Source organism: Halictus rubicundus, chromosome 13 (assembly GCF_050948215.1).
Source record: "Halictus rubicundus isolate RS-2024b chromosome 13, iyHalRubi1_principal, whole genome shotgun sequence".
Taxonomy (NCBI): Eukaryota; Metazoa; Arthropoda; class Insecta; order Hymenoptera; family Halictidae; genus Halictus; species Halictus rubicundus.
Window position 1 is genome coordinate 10,528,194 of NC_135161.1, and position 19,182 is coordinate 10,547,375.

The 19,182-nt window shown below is 46.6% G+C and overlaps 2 protein-coding genes across 5 annotated transcripts in view; one reads left to right on the forward strand and one right to left on the reverse strand.

The window, feature by feature from the left end:
* The first annotated feature begins 183 nt into the window (after window positions 1-183).
* Window positions 184-12,426, forward strand: Mnn1 (menin 1). Of its 3 annotated transcripts, none has more exons than XM_076799226.1 (5): window positions 184-319; window positions 1,706-2,601; window positions 2,956-3,266; window positions 3,325-3,464; window positions 3,730-12,426. In XM_076799226.1, exons 2-5 carry the CDS (start codon window positions 2,037-2,039, stop codon window positions 4,532-4,534), a joined length of 1,821 nt encoding a protein of 606 aa, XP_076655341.1. In that variant the 5' UTR covers window positions 184-319; window positions 1,706-2,036; the 3' UTR covers window positions 4,535-12,426. The 3 variants fall into 3 exon arrangements, with proteins under 3 accessions (XP_076655341.1, XP_076655340.1, XP_076655342.1); XM_076799225.1 differs by having other exon boundaries at window positions 215-319; window positions 1,639-2,601; XM_076799227.1 differs by lacking the exon at window positions 184-319 and adding an exon at window positions 887-1,089 and having other exon boundaries at window positions 1,686-2,601.
* A 969-nt stretch (window positions 12,427-13,395) lies between these two features.
* LOC143360138 (signal-induced proliferation-associated 1-like protein 2) overlaps window positions 13,396-19,182 on the reverse strand; it is a 48,881-nt gene continuing 43,094 nt past the window's right edge. The window contains exons 8-14 of one of the 2 annotated variants that reach the window (XM_076798706.1): window positions 19,063-19,169; window positions 18,471-18,705; window positions 17,948-18,322; window positions 17,585-17,857; window positions 16,011-17,501; window positions 15,569-15,766; window positions 13,396-14,864 (exon numbers count right to left, since the gene is read on the reverse strand). In XM_076798706.1, the coding sequence (XP_076654821.1) occupies window positions 14,663-14,864; window positions 15,569-15,766; window positions 16,011-17,501; window positions 17,585-17,857; window positions 17,948-18,322; window positions 18,471-18,705; window positions 19,063-19,169 (2,881 nt within the window). In that variant the 3' untranslated portion in view covers window positions 13,396-14,662. The remainder of the gene's footprint in view (window positions 14,865-15,568; window positions 15,767-16,010; window positions 17,502-17,584; window positions 17,858-17,947; window positions 18,323-18,470; window positions 18,706-19,062; window positions 19,170-19,182) is intronic. The other variant, XM_076798707.1, reaches the window with a different exon arrangement.

The window sequence follows — 19,182 nt, forward strand, 5'->3', positions numbered from 1 at the left end:
TTTGAATGGTGTCCAGATTTTTTCTTATTTCAATGTGCGTCGAGCCAGAGTAATTTGAACTTAAGGCGACATCTACGGTAAAATTGCAAACCACGACTACGAAGTATTATCGTTAGGTGGCGCAACAATTTCCTCTAATGTCGCAATTTCGTTTAAATTAGAAATTTCGAAGAGAAGGAAGCGGCTCATTTGCGTATCTGACTCACTAAGTGACCAATATTCGAATCAATGAATGATTAAGCATTTATGAAGTCGGAAATCGTTGTCAAGAAAGGATGTACAGGGTCATCTTCCGATGGTCTTGAATTAAGAAGTTCAGGTGAGATTATGAAGTTTATTGTTTTCCGAATATTATTATTATCCACAATTTTCATTTTTTTACTATCGTTTAGACAGTCTTAGTCTAGTTTCCAATATACAGATCGATTCAAATCGTTTTCCACCTTTTAATCGTCAATTCCGAATCGAAGGTCATCTGAATCATACTTCGTAAGTTAGCATCATAACTGCATGGCTAAGAAGATTTAGGAAAATGTACTGAACACGTACGTCATTCTAAACTGCAATAAAGTTCTATTTCTTTGCTATCGATAGTCAGCCATTAGCAAAATTATAAACGCCAAAAAAGATGTAATCGTTATAAGTTCAAAAATATATAATAACTGCAAAGGTTCTAACTCTAATTTTCTATGAGACAGATGCGTCAAAATAACGCGTCCCAATATTTTTAATAATTTAAAATTATCGAGATCGTAAAGATGCATCCACGAGGAATTATTCAAAAAATTGATTTCTTTTATTACAAAAAAAAAATGGCTAAAAATTTGGACAGACACCTACAGTAAATTAACTTGCAATTGGTGGACATACTTATTTAGAATATAAGCTGCATGAATAAAACATAATCGAGTTCCCGTATGAATGGAGAATTACAGAAATGACGAAACTGTCTGCGAGGAGCGGTTGAATAATTCGATCGAATTAAAAAAATATTAATCGATTAATGCGCATCTCCGCGATAGCTGTGGAAAATTCTGGAACGTAAAACGGTGACGCGCGCGCGCGCGCGCGAGTGTCATGTCGAGCTTGGTTGGTTGGTTGGTTTATTCTTTACTCTATTATACATAGAGGTGGCGTTGGAGAGCCGGAGCTCTATTTGCCCAATACAAAAAACGGTCCTTACATATTATTGTTAATCTAATTACTTACATATTATAAATGTAAATACATGTACAATATATTCTTTTCACCTTATTTTATCCATTATATAATCAATATTCAACACTAATAAACTGCGCATCTACCTAAACATATATAAAATCTATAGAGATATAACAAATGCTCTGAACTAAGAAATAATACTTGTACTCCAATTTTCGTCTTCCTTCTCTAGAGGTACGTTTAGATTGATCTGTCTATTTGTATTGAAAATACTGCTATTGCCCTCAAAATGGAATCGTCTTTCTTTTTTAATATACTGATAACTTCCTCTTCTAGTTCTATATCCTTTTTAGCAAAGGTTCTCGTTAACTTTCCTCTTTTCCCTGTGTAAATAAGGACAACTCCATATGATATGATCTATATCTTCATTATCGTGGCCACATTCACATGTTGTTTAATTTATATAATTTTTTCTAGCTAGAAAACTTGCCAAGTTGTAATGATTGGGTCTGATCCTGTGCGAGCTTAATGTGGTCGTTCACAGGGAAACGCGCCTTCTGGTTGCGTCGGGCCGAGTGCGACGTTACGGAGCCGAGCTTAATGGAAATACGGTCCTAGTGGCGGCGCGCCGCTAGATGAGTTACGGCGGTTGTGATACATTTTATGGTGCGGAAATGTGATAGTTCCGCGTCCGCCAGCGAGGGAATCAACGTTGTCTAGGATGCGACGTTAGTCGCTCGAGAGGATACCGAACTGGTCGCGGTGCCTCGCCGAGGGTTTCTGTCAAGATTAACAGAACGCAGGATGACACTCGTGGCTTCAGAGTGACGACGGTCGAGGCTCGATCTCGTGCGTGCTAGCCTGCCGTTCGCGACATGGCGGGTTTTCGGGACGAGGACAAGGCTCTCTTTCCGATACGGAGCATCTCGTCGATCGTCCAGATCTTCCAGAACCAGCTGGAAAACAGCTCGGAGCCGGACCTGGCGTTGCTCTCGATCCTCGTCGGCGCCGTCGAGAATTCCCTAACCTGCAACCGTACGTTCGCGTCGCAGGAGGCCACTGTTTACGATGAGACGAAGCTGCCGGCGGTCGAGTTCCACATCGCCGAGGCTCTCTACACCAAGTTCCACGCGGTGATCAAGGGGGCGGTCGACCTGACGGTATACGACACCAAATACGCGACCAGGGAGCTCGTCAAGAAGGTCTCCGACGTGATATGGAACTCCCTGACCAGAAGCTACTACAAGGATCGCGCGCATCTGCAGAGTCTATACAGCTACCTCACGGCGAACAAACTCGACTGTTTCGGAGTGGCATTCGCGGTCGTGGCCGGTTGCCAGGTCTTAGGGTTCAAGGATGTACACCTGGCCATGTCCGAGGATCACGCTTGGGTCGTCTACGGAGAGAACGGCACTGATACGGCTGAGGTCACATGGCACGGTACGCACATCCTTTCTAAGTACTTCGCCAAAATGTCTTGGGTTTTTCTTAACGTAAACATTCAACTCGTTGCATGAAAATAGGACTGAAATTTCTCTTATAACTCCCTTGTTATTGGAGCGAAGCTGCAGTCAATGCGTACATGTAACAATATAAGAAACAGTTGTAACGCAACTCGCAACAACTCCGCTAAATTACTATTTTCACTAAGCTACTGTACTCTTAAGTCATAAGTTGCATAACTGGAAGCTAGTTGTGCCGATACTTCTGCTAACAACCGAACATAGTCCCGGTATATCGATCAAGATGTAATTGTTGTTTACTCTACCTACAATAATGTTTGTATGCTTTCAGGAAAAGGAAACGAGGACAAGCGTGGTCAGCCGGTGGAGCCCGGGGTAGCCTCTAGGTCGTGGCTGTACGTAAACGGCCAGGCTGTGGTATGCTCGAGAGCAATGGAGGTAGCCACCATAGTTTCGGCTATAAATCCGAGTCTAAGCGCAACGGCGGACGCAGCGGAAGTGGCACTGCTGCAGCAGGAGTTGTTGTGGCTGCTGTACGATCTAGGCCACTTGGCAAAGTATCCTATGGCTTTGGGGAATCTGGGGGACTTGGAAGAAGCGGCGTCGACGCCCGGCAGACCGCCAGCCATAGACCTGTTTCAGGTACGTATAGGGTGTTTTGTTAGTTTGCTTCCAATGGACGATGTCCCACCTCTTTCAGGAAGCCATACGGTCCGCGAGAAAGTATTATGGAAATGCTCATGTGTATCCGTACACCTATCAAGGTGGCTATTTGTACAGACACGGGCTACACGCGAATGCTCTAGCGTCGTGGGCAGACGCAGCGGATGTTCTGAGGAAGTAAGTAGACCATGGTGGCAGTAGTAGCAATCGTGGCTGATGAAAATATTAGATTGCTACATATGAAATGTTCTAAATCTTTCTAAACAAATCTTGCTCGCCAAAGCAAGCAAATGCTTCGTAGCATTTGCATTCTAAAACCAGACATTTCATACGTAACAATACAATAAGCGACTACTGCTATATAAACAGTGATCCCTTATTTTCGTCAACCACTGTGCATCGGTGAGCCGGTGTTCATTATGTTGTTGAATGTGAACGGCAGATACGACTACTCGAGGGACGACGGTGAGATCTACAAGGAGCTGTTGGAGATAGCGAACGAGCTGATACCGCACACGGTGCGCGCGGACGAGCGTCTGCTGCGGCAGCCACGATGTTTCGCGTACCTGCTGAGGTTCTACGACGGCATATGCCAGTGGGAGGAGGGCGCGAACACGCCGGTGCTGCACATCGGCTGGGCACGGCCTCTGGTGAACACGATCTCGAAGTTCGACGCCGGTATCCGTGCCCAGGTGATCATCGACTGCTACGACGCGGAGGCGAAGCAGGAGGAGGAACGGGCGCAGAAGCGCGAGACCAGCCCGGAGGAGACGTTGAACAACAACAACAACAACTACTGCAAGACGAAGGAGAGGGGCAACGCGGCACGCGATCTGATCAAATCGTTGGAGTCGAAGGTGCCGTCGAACCCGGCTCCGATGCACCCGAGCATCCAAGCTTTAACGGCGGCGTGCAGCGAGAAAATACTTAACAGAGATTACCTCTTGCAAGGCGGCGGTGAGCCGTTCGTCGCCCCACCGGACGGCGCTCTACCACCAGCGCCTTCCACCTCTCAGGAGAGCCTCGACCCCGAGGTAGAGACTGACTCGGAGAACGAGAAACCGAGGATAACGTTGTACAGTCAAAAGATGAAGGGTCTGAAAGACCTGCTGTTGGCCGAGAAGTTGAACACTCACGCGATCTCGTTGCAGTTAACCGCACAGAGTCAGGTACAAATCGGTAAAAAGTCGCGCGGCACCGACGAGGTCGGGGTCAATCAACGCCCGAAAAGGACGCGTCGGGAATAGTACAGGTTTCTCGACCGCCGTTTCGGCATCGTAAAGTATTGACACAGTGTGCCACTAGATTCGTTTCTGTCGTTTTGGGAAATAGGTCCGGTGGCGGGAGGAGCACAGGAAAAATATAAAAGAGCGTACACACGGAGGAGTGAAGGATGTGTGTACGGTGCGCGCGCGCGCACGCGCCTCCGTGCTCTGTCGCGTTCGTTAGAATCTCAAGTCTTCGCTCACGGTCTCGTTTTTTGTTTCCGATTGAGTTTCCCGGTTCGAGGTTCTCGCGGCCTGAAACGATCGAGGGCGACCGCTCTCTCGATGGTGATACATTTTGTGCCGTTTCGTTCAAGTCCTTCGCATCGCCCAAACGGCGTGCTCGCGCGCTGTTCTCGAATTCGCAGTTGAAAAAGAGAGAGAATAAGAAAAAGAAAGAGACGCGCCCGAGATTTTCTGGGGACGACCCCGCGTCACGTAGGACGTAGGGTAATATAGAGTTTGACGAGCGAGAGTTTGTAGAAGAGTACAAAAAAAAAAAACGGAAAAGTTGACTCGATTTTTAAGTTTAGATATCGGGGGTATCGTGAGTGCTTGCGTTTTTCGTATATATTTCGCGATGGGAGAAATACACGTATCGCGCGTGTAGAACGTCTTCTTTCTTCCACAGCGTAGAAAGCTGTGACTGAACAAGGGATGGGGGGTTGGGTCTTCGGGGATGGTTAATCGTGGGTTGGTCGGGGAGGGGGTGTGTTTTGTGCGTGTGTGTGTGAAGACGCGAAGAAAGAAAGAGAGAAAGAGAGAGAGAGAGAGTGAAAGATGATTAATCGAACAATTATTATACCGGGGTAATCTTCGCGGAGATATACCAGAATTTTCTCAGCACAGTTATTTATTACTGCGAGTACCGGCGATCTAATCGATGGGTCGATCGATATCGATCCCGTCCTTTTATCCTATTTCTAATCTCTTGTTGCACTCTTATTTATTGAACCACGTGTTTTATTTTTTTTTTCTTTTATTATTATATTTTTTTTTTTTTAATTATTGAACTCTGTCGCACTACGAGTAATTAACGTGTAAAGATATATAGGCGAAGTTGTCGTTGGATGTTTTTTACACGGTAGTTGAAACGATTTTGTTAGAATTACGCTTTTTACGATCTAGTATAATAGAGAGACCACACATTCCACTCCGTAATGTGGTGCAAATTAATTAAGTTTTTTACCTAAGGTATTTTAAGCATAAAATGCTCGCTTATTTTTGTAACTATTTATTTTCAGAGTAATTATAAGTGTCTATTTCTAGAACTCATTTTTTCGCTGACTTTACAGATAGATCGGAACGAAAACGTAGACAGTCCGCCAAAAGCTAGTAGACGCGAACCATTGAACACGTTGTTACGATGCGTCGACCCATTAACCAGCTAGTCCTAGAGGGCCTACGTACGGGGGGGTTTACAAGATGAACGTTAACGATCATCGTGGACAGGAGGGACCACCGTGAGCTATATCACCGAGAACGTTCTTCGAACGAGTGAATCCTGAAAACGCGTCGAAACGGTCTGCGAAGCTCGAGTCACTTTAACCTGGTTTCTCGTCTCCACCAAACCGAGACCGTTCATTCAACGGACACCGATTCACCCGTTGTACTTAACAGGATAATCTCGAGTTCGACCCTTCTGTCCGCGGCTCGTCTAAAACCGGGTCTATCGAAGGTTGTGTCTTTCAAAGACTTCAGTTCCTCCTTTGAATCCACGTTAATTAGCATCGAGCTCGAGTGAGAGGAAAAAAGGGGACAGTGTTTAATCGGTTTCTATCAGATATTTATTAACCTCGTTTACTGGTCGGCCTCCTGTGTCTAAATCAGCGCCTGAAAGCCGGTTGCGAAACAGTAGACTGCGGATTTTATGCATCTACGACAATACTGAGCAGATACAATTCAAAGGAGTACATACGACCAAACCGTTTTTACTAATCTCGAAAATCAATTTTTGATACAATCTATCAAGTAAACCTTAATTTTATTAGGATCTACGAGATCTTACAAAAAAATCATTACGATGAATTTTATCTATTCTATTCTTGTAAATAAGAATAAGTTGTTCGAATTTTCTGCGATTTTTGTATTGTTCACGGGTTAAAACAGTTCGATGCACTAGCTAATTAAAATTATAAAAGGACGACGCGAATCAGGCGCTTCTGTTTGTTGCAAACGATGCAAATAATTTTTGTTTTGCATACAGATTCGCAGTCGAATTGCCAGCGATAATTAAAGTGACTTTCTAAACTTCATTTTAGAAGAAGACTCTCGTTGTTCTCGTTCTTGGAAGAAGCGTTTTAATCGGAGGCTTTGTGTAACTGTTCCGAGTGATTGTTTCAAGCCCTGGTCTAGACAGAGGGAGAGCGAGACGACTCGTTTCCGAACCTATCGTACAAATAGTTTCTTCCCTTCGAGCGTTCCGCTCGTGTTGTTGCTCGTTCGAGAGTCTCATACCGGAGGACTATCGGTGATACTTTTTCTCCGTTTCGTTCGCGGGCTCTGCGCGTCCGTTTTCTCGTTTGATTCGCGTTCGCACATTGCTATACTGCTGCGAGCAGCCCAACGGGGATGTCGTCGGTATCATAACGAGCGCCTGTGTCGAGCCCTCGTGTTATCGATCGTTTGTTACGGATAATCTGTGCCCGGCGCGCGGCATATCGTTTTATCGTACGGTTCTCGTTTCCACCGACTCCGTTTCTGGTTGATTTGCGTCTACGAACACGATAATACCAATCATGCGTGTTCGATGGCATCCGACGTCGGCATGACATTATTCGACGATGTTCAGACGTGTTGTTAGTACAGTATGTTGTTGAGAGAGAGAGAGAAAGCGAAAAAGAGAGAGAGAGAAAGGAATGAATATAAAAATGGTCCGAGCTGATCGACGATCACTTAATAATGAAGGGCGCTATCTTACTGTGATGCTGAATATATTTAAAGAAAAAAGGAAAGAAAACGACAAGAAGAAAACAAAAAACACAAAATATATAAACTATACAATTAATAATCGTAGCGAATAAACGAAGGGCCGGGAGTCTCTGCTCCCGTGTGCCCGTTTACAATTAAATCGAACGATCACGCAAACGAAAGGAAAGAGAAAGCAAAGAATGGAAGAATCCGGAGAATCGGCGACAAAATGGCGAGGGGAAAAACTGTAGCAAACTTGGCCCGTGTCGTTCGCATATCATGACTGGTATACTCTTTGAGATTTCCGCGGAAAATGGTGTTCTCTCTCTCTCTCTCTCTGTCTCACCTTCGTCTTTCATTCCGATTATCGTCGAAGGAGAGACAGAGAGAGAGAGTGAGAGAAAGAGAAAGAGAGGACACACCGCGCGCCGTCGAACGAGTATACGTAATCTTTCGCACGACATTTGACACGCGCACGCGGTGCACTCGAGAGCGATTTCCTGGTTTCATTTTCGTTGAAGCATCGTTCTCAAACCGATTAGGATCGACGGAGAATAGAAAAAAGAAAAAGCGAAACACAAGAAGAGAAACCGAACGAAAAAGAGAGGAAAAACAAATGGAACATTCTCGATCGAGAAAAAGGAACGAGATCCGGTGAATTTTCTCGACACTCCTCGTTCAGTATTTTTCTTTCCTCCTTTCCTCGACAGGCGATCGAAGGAGCGTTTTAAAAAAGAACTACAGGGATTATTATGCATAATGATACTAGGGATAGTAGAAAGAGATATGGTGCAACAGAACAGTATTTTTGTATTAGCTATCGGCGCGGAGGGTAGTATTCCCTCCGCTAATTAATTATTATTCGTACTATTCGAGCATTTAGGGATCAAGGTTCGCAGTGTCATGTTTCAGTCTCACGATGTCGGTGATCGCGTGCTCGAAAACAGGGAAACGAGTGAATATAGAGTGGTTCAGACGAAACGTGATCCCGAGGGGATCCCAGAATATGGCGCAGGAACGCGCAGGAAACGGTCGAGAGAGAGAGAGAAAGAGAGAGAGAGAGAGAGCGCTGAATCAGCGTCGGAGGGCGTGGCCTCGCGCGGTAGGCGTGGCCTCGTGGCCCCGGCGAGACGGTTCACACACTCCGGGCCTCGCGTTCGCTCGCTTGCTTTCCGATTCTGCGCTGGTTGCGTTAGTCCTCTTCGAGGTGTCCTTTCCCCTTTCCTCTTCTTTCGAGCCCGAGAGGCTTCTTCCCCGTCGTTTCCTCGAGGTCACAGGTTCTCCAGCGAGAAGACTATGCGCGCTAGATTCGACGACGAGCTCCAGGGGTTCTCATTCGGTTCGCGGAGAGTCGAGATTCGAATTGCCAAGGCAATCGCAGCTTTATTCTTCTCAAGAGCGACGTGTACGGTCGCTTCCCGTGCCATAATATCTCGGTTGGTTTCGATACGCCGCGATCTACGCCGACCTAAAACAGCTGATCGTCGCTTAAACAGCGGCCTCCTCCTCTTCGTGGCTTCGCCTTGTGCTCGAACCCGTTTTCACTGGCCCGCGGAACGAACGTCTCTTCCGGTTTCTTTTCGCCGTCCGATCCAGCGCCGATTCGTTCAACATACCACACGTTGTTGCATACGAAATGTACGATTTTCACATGCAAATTGTTACTGAGCGTCTCGAGAAATAATCTCGTGGGTTTATGATGCCCCGGTCAAAAATCCCAAATTGCTAATTTTAACAATTACTTTCAAGCGAAATTGTCTGCACAAACTGCATGGCACAAGAGCTACATACGTATTTCTCTTACGTAATAATTTTTATGTAATCCTTGATAACCCAACGGTATTTTTAAATTTGTTAAATATGTTCGTTTTGTTCAGAAATGCTTAGCAATCTAAATGATACTTTTACAGAACAGAAATAATTGCGATCAGAGGCGGAAAGGATTATTTAAAGTAACAAATTGTCATGTGTCAGGGGCGTCTGATATTCTATGCTTCACTATACTGTCAATAATAATCATTTCATATGCACCAACCTGATACGAGTTACACAGGCAGCACGAAAACCTGTGTTTCGATCAGAGGGCGCTGTTTCGCGTGCTTTGACCCCTTGCCCTACAATTTCGTTCACACCTGCGCCCATCGGGCCCCCTTTATCGCCTAACCCTTCCGAGCGTTTTGTTTCTCGGAACGTGGTAAAATATGTAATTCCTTTTATCAAAATTTGCTAAAATTGCCGAGGATAAAACGGGACGAATAAATTGCTCGGCAAAATTCGGAAATCGCGCTGACAGGCGAGAAGGAGTCGGACCGGAGACGTTCGCGTTAATTTTTCGTTTGCAGATCGCACGCTGTCTGTTCGCATCCGGTAACGTTAACCTGGGATCGGTTTCCGGTTCCGAATCTGAGATCCGAGCGAATCTTTTTTCGCGACGAAGGAGAAAGAGAAACGTAGAGGGTACAGCGTCGTGGATCGCGTTCGCTCGAACGAGGCGAAATCAGGGGGAACCGTAACGGATTGGAACGAATCTTCGATGATTTACTATTGTTGTACGGGTTTTGCAAAAGGGATTGGCGAGGGGTGCCGTTTACCGTCGAGCCGCGACAAAATCGGAGCGACGATGAGAGAGGATTATGCTCCGTTGTTTTAGAGTGGAGGCGTTTGCATAGGTGACTGATTGTTGTTTTCGATTATTTCTCTACGAAACCTTTACCATTGCGTTCGTCGCGTTTTTCTGATTTATAGGACCCCGAACACGACACCGTTTGGATCTACTCCTCCGCGACATGCTGCAACCTCGATTATCCGAGTGTTCGGATAACAGAGAAGATTCTTAACCTGGTGAAACGTACACCAACGTAACCGTGACATTTTTCCGATTGAAATGAGTCCAAACATGACACTGTTCGGAGCTTATTTGCCCGAGCCTCCATTATCCGAACTGTTAGATGGCGCACGAGCGTCTGGACAAGTGACAGGTATTAAACTGGTAAATGCGATCCGAATGGTGTCGTGTTTGGGCTCGTTCCAATCAGCAAAATGCGACGAATGGGCCGGTAAAGGTTTCATAGAGAAATGATTGAAATTTTTGTCATTGCGACGTTGATTTGCAAATTGATTGAACGAAGCTGTATTATAAGAGCGTATTGACATATTTTGGAGGTCTCTTATCGCCGCTTTTCCGAGGCTTCCGTCGCAGCGGCAACGTGGACAGCAACCCTAACTCGCGCGGGATCGTTTTTCAAGAAGATCTATCTTCCACAGGGCATATTTCATTAGACAAGTAACGCGAGAGAGAAAGAGAGAGAGAGAGAGAGTGAGAGAGAGTTGGAGAGAGCACGCTACGTTACTAACCGTGAACTTACATCGAATCGTAAGAACACGATACGCTCCTACAATCGATAATTCTATAGATTCACATGTACTTAAGGAACGAGGCCGACGACAATCGGCCTCGGAATCTCGCGATCTCGGCGATTAGGCGAAACGCGAAACGAGCGTCGTTTCCGCGGCGAATCGCGTGCCGCAGCTCCGCATTCCTTCCGTTCCTGCATTGGTTAAAAAGGAGACGCAAAGGAGCAAAGAAGCTTTTGTCGCATTCTGGCCGAAAATAAAATTAGAAAAATATTGATATATCGGTACAGTGTTTACTCGATACATGTCCAAAACACGGGTCCAGCCACGGACATATATCGTCCAGGAGATACTATTCTTTGATCCACGCGACCTTACACTCCTCGGCGAGTCTATACACAGGGCATACCCCGCGGCAGTGGGGATAGTTTCGGGGCTTTTATACTCTAAGCATTTGCGACATATATAGAGTAAACACTGTAGACTGCGGATATTCATGCAAGACAAAACGTTACGTGACGCAGGAGCCACACAGACGACTTCTTTTCTTGATTTCGAATGTTTTCACTATTCTGCATTAATAATTTCTGACGCATGAGATCCGCAGTCTATACGTTAGCATGTGACTTCAACGTTACACTGAGCTATAGAGGGTCAGAATAGTTGTCATCCACCGTAGGAAATATCGAATATTATTCAACGAATAGGAGAGTATCGAACGGATGCAATGTGCTGTTGCAACATTTCTTGCAACGCCTTCGGTTGTTAATCTTTAGACAAGGCGTTGAATTCTGTTAGTAGCGAGTAAAGTGCAACTGTACGAAGTTCTATAGTGATTCTCAGTGTTCCTCTGAAGGCTTCCGGGGCTGTCGAAGGTTCGCCAATCGGCGCGAGCGATTCGCGAATGGAAACGATGCTCGGGATGATGAAAAAATGATCGGGTTCGTGACTCGTATTGTCAGAGATCGTACGAGCTTCGTATACGGGACGGAGTGCTTTGCGGGCGTTGTTCCACGGTCATGGGGCGCAACGATGATCCGGATGATCCTGACGATCGCTGACCGACGATCATCGTTCGCGCCTCGACGTCGTGGCCGGTGTGGTATTGTGTGAGAGCGGTTCCAGGTTTTTCCGTTCAGACGGGTATTCCGATATACATAATTCATATACATATAACATATACATATACATAAAAAAAAAAATATATATTGTATATATATATTTATTTATATATCTATCGGTGCGCACGCGCCAGCGCGGGCACGGATAGATACATAAATACAGAATCTGTTACGCGCTATTTAAAAAGCGGATTATCGTAAAGAAATAACAAAAAAAAAAATAAATAAATAAATAAAAGGAAGAAACTTTCTTTCGTAGTCTAACATGATCGAGTATACACTGTATTGCTCACCTCGACGTTCTGACATAAACACGAATTCGTTGGTCTTGAACAGGAAGAGAGAGAATGATAGAGAGAGACGATGTAATCACAGCTATTGTTAACCGACACACACACACACACAAACACAAACACAGCGGCGAGTCTTCGGACGTCATGGAAATGTCTTGTTTTTTTTCTGTGGATTATAATAAACTATTTTATTCTACGCGTTGCTAATTGCCGCAGCCGTTGCCTCCGACGTCCGCATCCTGTCCGCATTCCCCGCAGCACTCTGTCATACTTTGGCAATCAATTTAGCATAATTCCAGAAAATGTTGTTTACCTCTTCCGTTGATTCTTCTGCCAGTCGTGGTTGTTCAAACTCTCTGACCTCGAAATTGGAAATTTACAGTAGAGTATAACGCGATCGAAAGATTGTTCACGAAGACTGTATTTTATTATGTGCATTTACCGCTACATGGAATACACACACGCAGTCTTTTTAAATTAAATGTTTGGTCGCGTTACGCGGGAGCGCACTGTACTTGCAAATGGCGCGGACAATTTTTATTCTGAGAGGCCCACGGTCTAATGTTCTATCATCGGTAATTGAAAACATTTCGATCACTATCACTAGACCGCGTTTGTGACAAAACTGAATCGATAAGATGCGGAACTCTGAAAACAGGAATTAAAGAATTTATTCATTTAATTAATCCCTCGCAATCGGCTTAGGAGATTGTTCGTTAGCACTCTAGTTCGCAGTGTATCCCTAACGAACCTAACGAATGAAAGTGAAAACGGCCGTTCTCATGTGTGCATTTCTTCTCTCTTTATTTTTCAGGCTACAGAGCTTCTCTTCGACGGACAACGTCTTCGTACTTGCTAGCGTAAATCGCGACCGGGATCGCGTCGGGGACTTCAAACCGCGAACATAACAGAGTTTCCGTGCCGCGACGGCCCGGCGGACGATTATACAAAAAGTTTGTAATAAATTACAGTCGAACCCGAAGTGACTCTTACGCAACTAGTAATAATATTTGGTCGTTTCGAAGTGTAGACGGCATATTTATATATATATATTTATATTTATATATATATATTTATAGATTCTATTTAACGTGCACTCGTCGACGGAGCGAGGTACCATCAGCTGAAAACCATCGTCCGTCGAACACAGGTATCTCGGTTACCATTTTTCTTCTGAACATATTCGAACGGAACACGGCAAGGTGGTAACTTCCATTGTACGCTAAACGATCCCAGGACCGATTCCCCTTTCTCTGGGCCCTTCAAAGGGTACGACAACCAGGAGAAGGTCGGCTCGCGCACATCTTTCGGCGGGCTCGCGAGAATCGTTCGCTGTTACGTTAAATTACCTTTGATTCGTGACTTAATCCCTAGGCGGACGATTTTCGAGGAAACGCGCGAAACTAATACTGCTCTTATTACAACACGATCGTGCAACTTTGATCGGGAAACGAAGCCGCACACTGTGGCCCGGAACAACGGCCGTACACCCGAGTCGAATTTATTTATTTATTTAATCGTTCAAAGCTCTTTTTGAATCCTTCAGACCAGTCCCGTTCAGCTATCGCCCGTGCGGGCAGAGAATTTGGTTCCCCGGGCATCGGCGACTCGGCGGGCAACTAACCACGCCCCCTTTCGACGGTTCTGCCTACGACAATATTTTTCCCGCTGACGTCACGCTGCCCTCAGCTATGCCCGCGGGCATCGGCGGGCGCCCTTGCCCGCCGTAATGCTTGCTGAACGGGACTGCTTTCGACTGTCTTCTTTTCGCCATTTTCTATGCCACACAGCAAGTTCCGAAATTAAAAGAAAACTGTTTGAACAGCGAAAGGTAAAGCTCCCACAAACCCTCAATTATCAAATTAAAGACTGCGGATCTTTGCGCAGTTATTAACTTTTGCTATCCAATTTTTCGAGACTAGAGTAACATAGTTCTCTGTTCGAGGTAAAATAAAATTGGTGGATAAACCGAATATTATTTTACAGCAAGTTCTAGGCAATCGTGGTTGCCACAACTGCGTAAAGTCCACAGTCTGTTTATGTCAATATCCTATACATACAATATGAAAACCATAGAATACCTATAATTGAAGGGTCTCGAATCTCTGATCAGTAGATTGCGGATTTTAGGCAATATTTTATACAATATTTTATGGAACGCAAAACAGGTGACGCGTTAGAGGAATTTAATATTACATTATTTACAACCTATTGAAATGATTGAAATCAATTTTCACGTAACTCCTTCCGTTCGCGATCGATGCAATTTCTATTTCGCACAATGATACGCAATCTACTGATCTCCGGTAGCTAAAATTGTTCTTCGAACGATCACGAGAAATAAATTCGGCTCTGCTGTTCGATCGTCTGGACCGGTGTATGTAGTACGAATCGATGTGGAATCAAAATGAAAGATCGAACAAGGGTGCAGGTCACTGATGATCTATCGTTTGGAAGAACCACTCGGTGAATCGTCGAAGCTGTTGAGCAGCTGCGTGGCTCTCATCCTGCAGTCGACGGTTTTCCCCTCTCAAACGACGAACCTCATCTTCTAACGAGAGCCTGCGTCTGGTCTCTCTGGCTACCCTAAGTTCCAGGGTGGACAGATGCGACTGCAGGTCCGTCACCGAGTTTCTGAAAAGAAGAATCGAATTGTCATTAGTCGAATTGTCTTTTGCAGATCGAGCGAGCTATTCTCGATATATGTCAGCAACACGGGTCTCGATGTCGTTTATCCTCCAGGAGTGGAGGATTCGAACGTAGGAAAAGACAGCGAGAAGTGCAAACTCATTCGTCCTATATTTTATATGTCAAAGTCACTGTCCACGAGATTCTACTATTCTTTGAGGCAATGCCGAAACATAGTACGGGTTAGGTATATCGGTGTGAGACTAGGAGACCACCACTAATCCAATAACAAATCTTCTTTATTATTAATTAATTTTTTTAGGAGACGTCCACCAATATTTTCTGATTAAAATGATTCCAAACACGATGTTACACTCCTCGGCGACCGAGGTCTCTCGAGGTTCTTGCGATTCCGCGACACTTATCATCCAGGCCTCGGCGACATATATCGAGAATGCTGTGTACACGCATTTTAAAAATCTGAGCTGGGGAAACAGAAAGGTGTTAGAAGCATCTAAGAATATTATTACCGTTTTCAACTCATTAAAATAAAAATGAGTCCAGAAAATGTTTCTTTCGCATTCGAAACGAGGATCAAAAGAATCGGGACGTGTATAAATTGTTAAAGAAGGCAGGACTCCTAAGCAGCTGCTGCGATGCAGGCAATTTTCATTTTGCATAAAGATCCGCAGTCCGTCGATCAAACTTACGCGATCGCGCCGCATCTGTCGATCAGCCTCTCGTCGGGCCAATCTTGCGGATGTTGCGAGATCGATCTGGAGTCCACATGGTGGCTCTTCCAGCAGTCGATGTCCGCGTCGTTCAGGCTCTTCGGGTCCTTCATCGACGTCAAATTGTTCGGCGACTTCGACATCGCGTGGGAGGGCTTCGTGACTCGCGGCGACAGTCTGAAAATCATTCGGAACGTTAGGCGACTCGAAATGTTCATCGAACTGGTTTCTGAAGGAAGAGGGTCCGCTTCATCGCGCGGCTGGATAGAATTTTTCGAGGATAAATTTGTGCGAATGTCTGGGACGATGTGACATTTTGGGGGCGTCTAATCATTCTCATCGGTCGACTGCGACTCTTTATGCAAAATAAAAAGAGCGAAGTATGGTGTCGAAAATCAACGTGAACGAAAAACAATCGTACCTCTCCTCCTTGGACAGTTTATTCTCGCTAGGCGCAGGGCTGGAGGCAGTGCTGGCGTTCGAGATCACTGTAGCCGGTCTGGCCATGGTCAGAATCACCTCGGACCCGTTCCCATTCTGACCGCCATTGGCATTCCCATTGGTGTTCCCACCTCCGTTCCCATTCCCATTCCCGTTCTCCTGTCCGTTCGCCGGCAGAACGGTCAAAGTGGTCGCGCTGTTCCCGCACAAGTTCTCCCTGGACCTGCATTTATTCTGAAACTCCAGCATGTTGTTGTTCAAGGTCTTCGCGCCGGGGTTCTGAGCCATCAGCGCGTTCACGTTGTTGTTGGTCAGCTGGCTGTCGTCGGAAATGTAATCCGGATTGATCAGCTTCATCAGATCCTCTTGCAGAGTGCTGGAGGTCAGGTTCGCCGAGTTCCTGTGGGAATTCCTGATCCCTGGTTTCGGTCGGGGACTTTGATTCCTGGAGCTGCCGCTGGAGGGAGTGAGATTGCCAGCCCGGTGTTTGCTGGCTCTCCTCAGTCTGGGCGAGAGGCTTCCGGAACCAGTGGACAACTCGTCCTCGCTCTGCAAGGTGCTGGCGTCGGGACAGTTAGGGTCCGCGATGCGAACCTCCGGTGGGAGACTTGCAGCGAAGTCCTTGGTCTGCCGGTACTCCACGTTGATCTTATGGGGGACCGGTCGCTCGGACATGGTGGTCTTCAGACAGGTAACCTTCTCGCCCACCTTGAACTCGTGCGGGATCTCGTACCTGATCGAGTCGCAGCTGTCTCTTTGCTCTTCCAGGTGCTTCCTCTCGCTGTTGCTGTGCTGGCACTCGATCATGTCGTACTTGCCGCCGGCCAGGTCGATGTCGTACTTGCTGTTCCGCCTCTCGTAAACGTCCTCGTACTTCCTGGTCTCCTCCTGCGTCTCGTACTTCGAACACCGGTCCCCCAGCTTGCCCTCGTACTCGAACTTGCCGGGTTGCTCGTAATCGCCGTACCTGCCGAGGTTGTTGTTGCTGCTCGACTTCGGTAGACTGTAAGTGGCGTTCTGCGCCAACGGCAGCGAGTTCGAGGCGCTCAGCTTCTGGTGGGGCACTCGATGATGAGCCTCGTTCTTGTGCAACTCCCTCTGCGAGGCGTACAGGTTCTCCTGCTTGATCTCGTACTTCTCCTTTTGCAGTTTCACGTAGTTCGAGGGGACGTGGTGATGCTCCTGACCACGGTGAGCATGGTCCAACTGTTTCTGATAGGTCTCGTGCCTCAGGCTTTCCTGCAGAGCCCTCGTCGACGCGTAGTTCCCTTCCTTCGAGTAGCCCTCCAGACCATGGTGTTTTTGGGTCTCCGAGAACTGCTTGGTGCTGGCGTACAGTGACTCTTTCTCCCTTTTTTGAGCTGATTTCCCTGCCACTACTTGGTAGTTCTGTCGAGCTGGCAGAGGAGGGGGTGGAGTCCCGTCCGTTCGGAGACCGTTCTCCTGATCCTGCGGCTCTAGGAGCTCGTACCTGCGGAAGGACAGAAAGGTCAGAGGTTGGAAGGTGATTCTGATGAACTGGGAAAGGAATTTCGTTGAGTAAGGGAATCGTACCATCGGTCGTCGGTGCTACTGTGCCCACTGCTGCTGCTGGTCATCGTTCCCTCCAATGGGAACCTGGGATCGTTGAACGACCTCGAGCTGGACCCAGTCCCGTAGCCAGAACTGTTGCTAGACCTTGGCGGGCTGAACGAACGCGGCTCGTACCGCCTCTGATGAGCAGACATGGCTGTCTGCTGAGTAGGCGTGTTGTCCGGGCTGGTCACGTTCTCGTAATCTCCTTCATAGTTGCTCGACAGGTATTGGCAGTTCTGCAGCGAGCAACCTCTGCGATCAAGAAACAAGTTAACTTCCTCTAACTAAAGGGTGGACGATCCTAATTAATCCTGGGGTCCTATCTAAACCCTGTTGGCTCACCTTCTGGGATTGCCATCATTGTTGGCTGGTATCACGGTGACAGTGACCTGCGCGCTGGTCTTCAGCAGGTCCACCATCTGATCATGGCTCAATGTAGAGACAGCTACCTTGCAGATTTCCACAAGCCTCGAGCCCTGTCTCAATCCCGCCTGCCACGAGAGTCCCATGCTCTCCACCTGTGTCACCACCCCGTCGGGTTGCACGTGAAAACCCAGCTGACCCAGACTGTTTCTCTTCAGGGACAGCTCAGTAGCTGGTGCACCTTGAGTCACAGCCCTCAGTCGTGCCACTATCTCCATCAACTCGTCCCTTTCGCCATAATCGCCGCGCACGTGGATGGTGATACACTCTCCCTGATGATAGTAGAGTCTCAAGCTGCGAACAACAGAACTGGTTAGAGAAACGACCGTATTAAATTTTATTACCGCGGATACGCTCATTAATTCACGAAGTGACTGCGAATTTTATGCGGTTGATGAATCCTTGATTTTTAGACGTTCAGCGTTAATCATTGGTCTCGTACCTGTTGGTTTGCGCGTGCCAGCCGAGCACACTCGCGCACGGCGCGACGAACACGACCTGCCTGGAATGTTCTTCGATCAGGACGATGGTGTCTACGCTTATACCCAGGTAGCAATCGGTGTTCTGATTGCTATCCTCCAATATCACCTGCCAGCAGATCGCCCCGCGTTGCGAAGCGTCGCAGGACAGTCTCGGCCTCACCGCTGCCTTCTTCTTGCTGCTGAACGACAGCATTGCTGTTCCCAATCGAACAATTTCATCAGTATCAAGAGGAATTATTTATTCGCAAGCTCAGGACTTGGACACGCGATCCTGATAAGGCTAACAAGTCGATAGTCACTCTCAAAAGATCAAATAATTATTATAAACCCGTATGGGTCTGAAGACGAAAACGAAAAAGGACAGGTAAAGAGAGCTCAACAATTTCAAAATTTCTAGGCTCATAAAATTGATGGCACACACTTGAAAGTTTACTAGATGTGCAACGAAAATTCTGGAACAATTGCTTATACGTGTATACATGTTACAGTGTTCCTCAAGGAGTCGAGCAATTATCCAAATGGGCTCGTTTAATGGCAAAAGAGGATACTCACAGAACTTCTGTCCAGTGTCGACGACCGTCGTGGAGGAGTAATTGGTCGCGAGGTCCTTCAGGTACTCCTGCCTCGTCCTGGTGGCCATTGTGGCGAATTTCTCCGACCTACGGCAGAACC

Excerpts from the sequence above, each read along its gene's own strand:
- Mnn1 (XM_076799226.1), top strand. The coding sequence starts at position 2,037 with ATGGCGGGTTTTCGGGACGAGGACAAGGCTCTCTTTCCGATACGGAGC. Across the intron at positions 3,267-3,324 it reads CAGCCATAGACCTGTTTCAG|GAAGCCATACGGTCCGCGAG; the intron begins GTACGTATAGGG and ends CACCTCTTTCAG. Across the intron at positions 3,465-3,729 it reads GCAGCGGATGTTCTGAGGAA|ATACGACTACTCGAGGGACG; the intron begins GTAAGTAGACCA and ends TGTGAACGGCAG.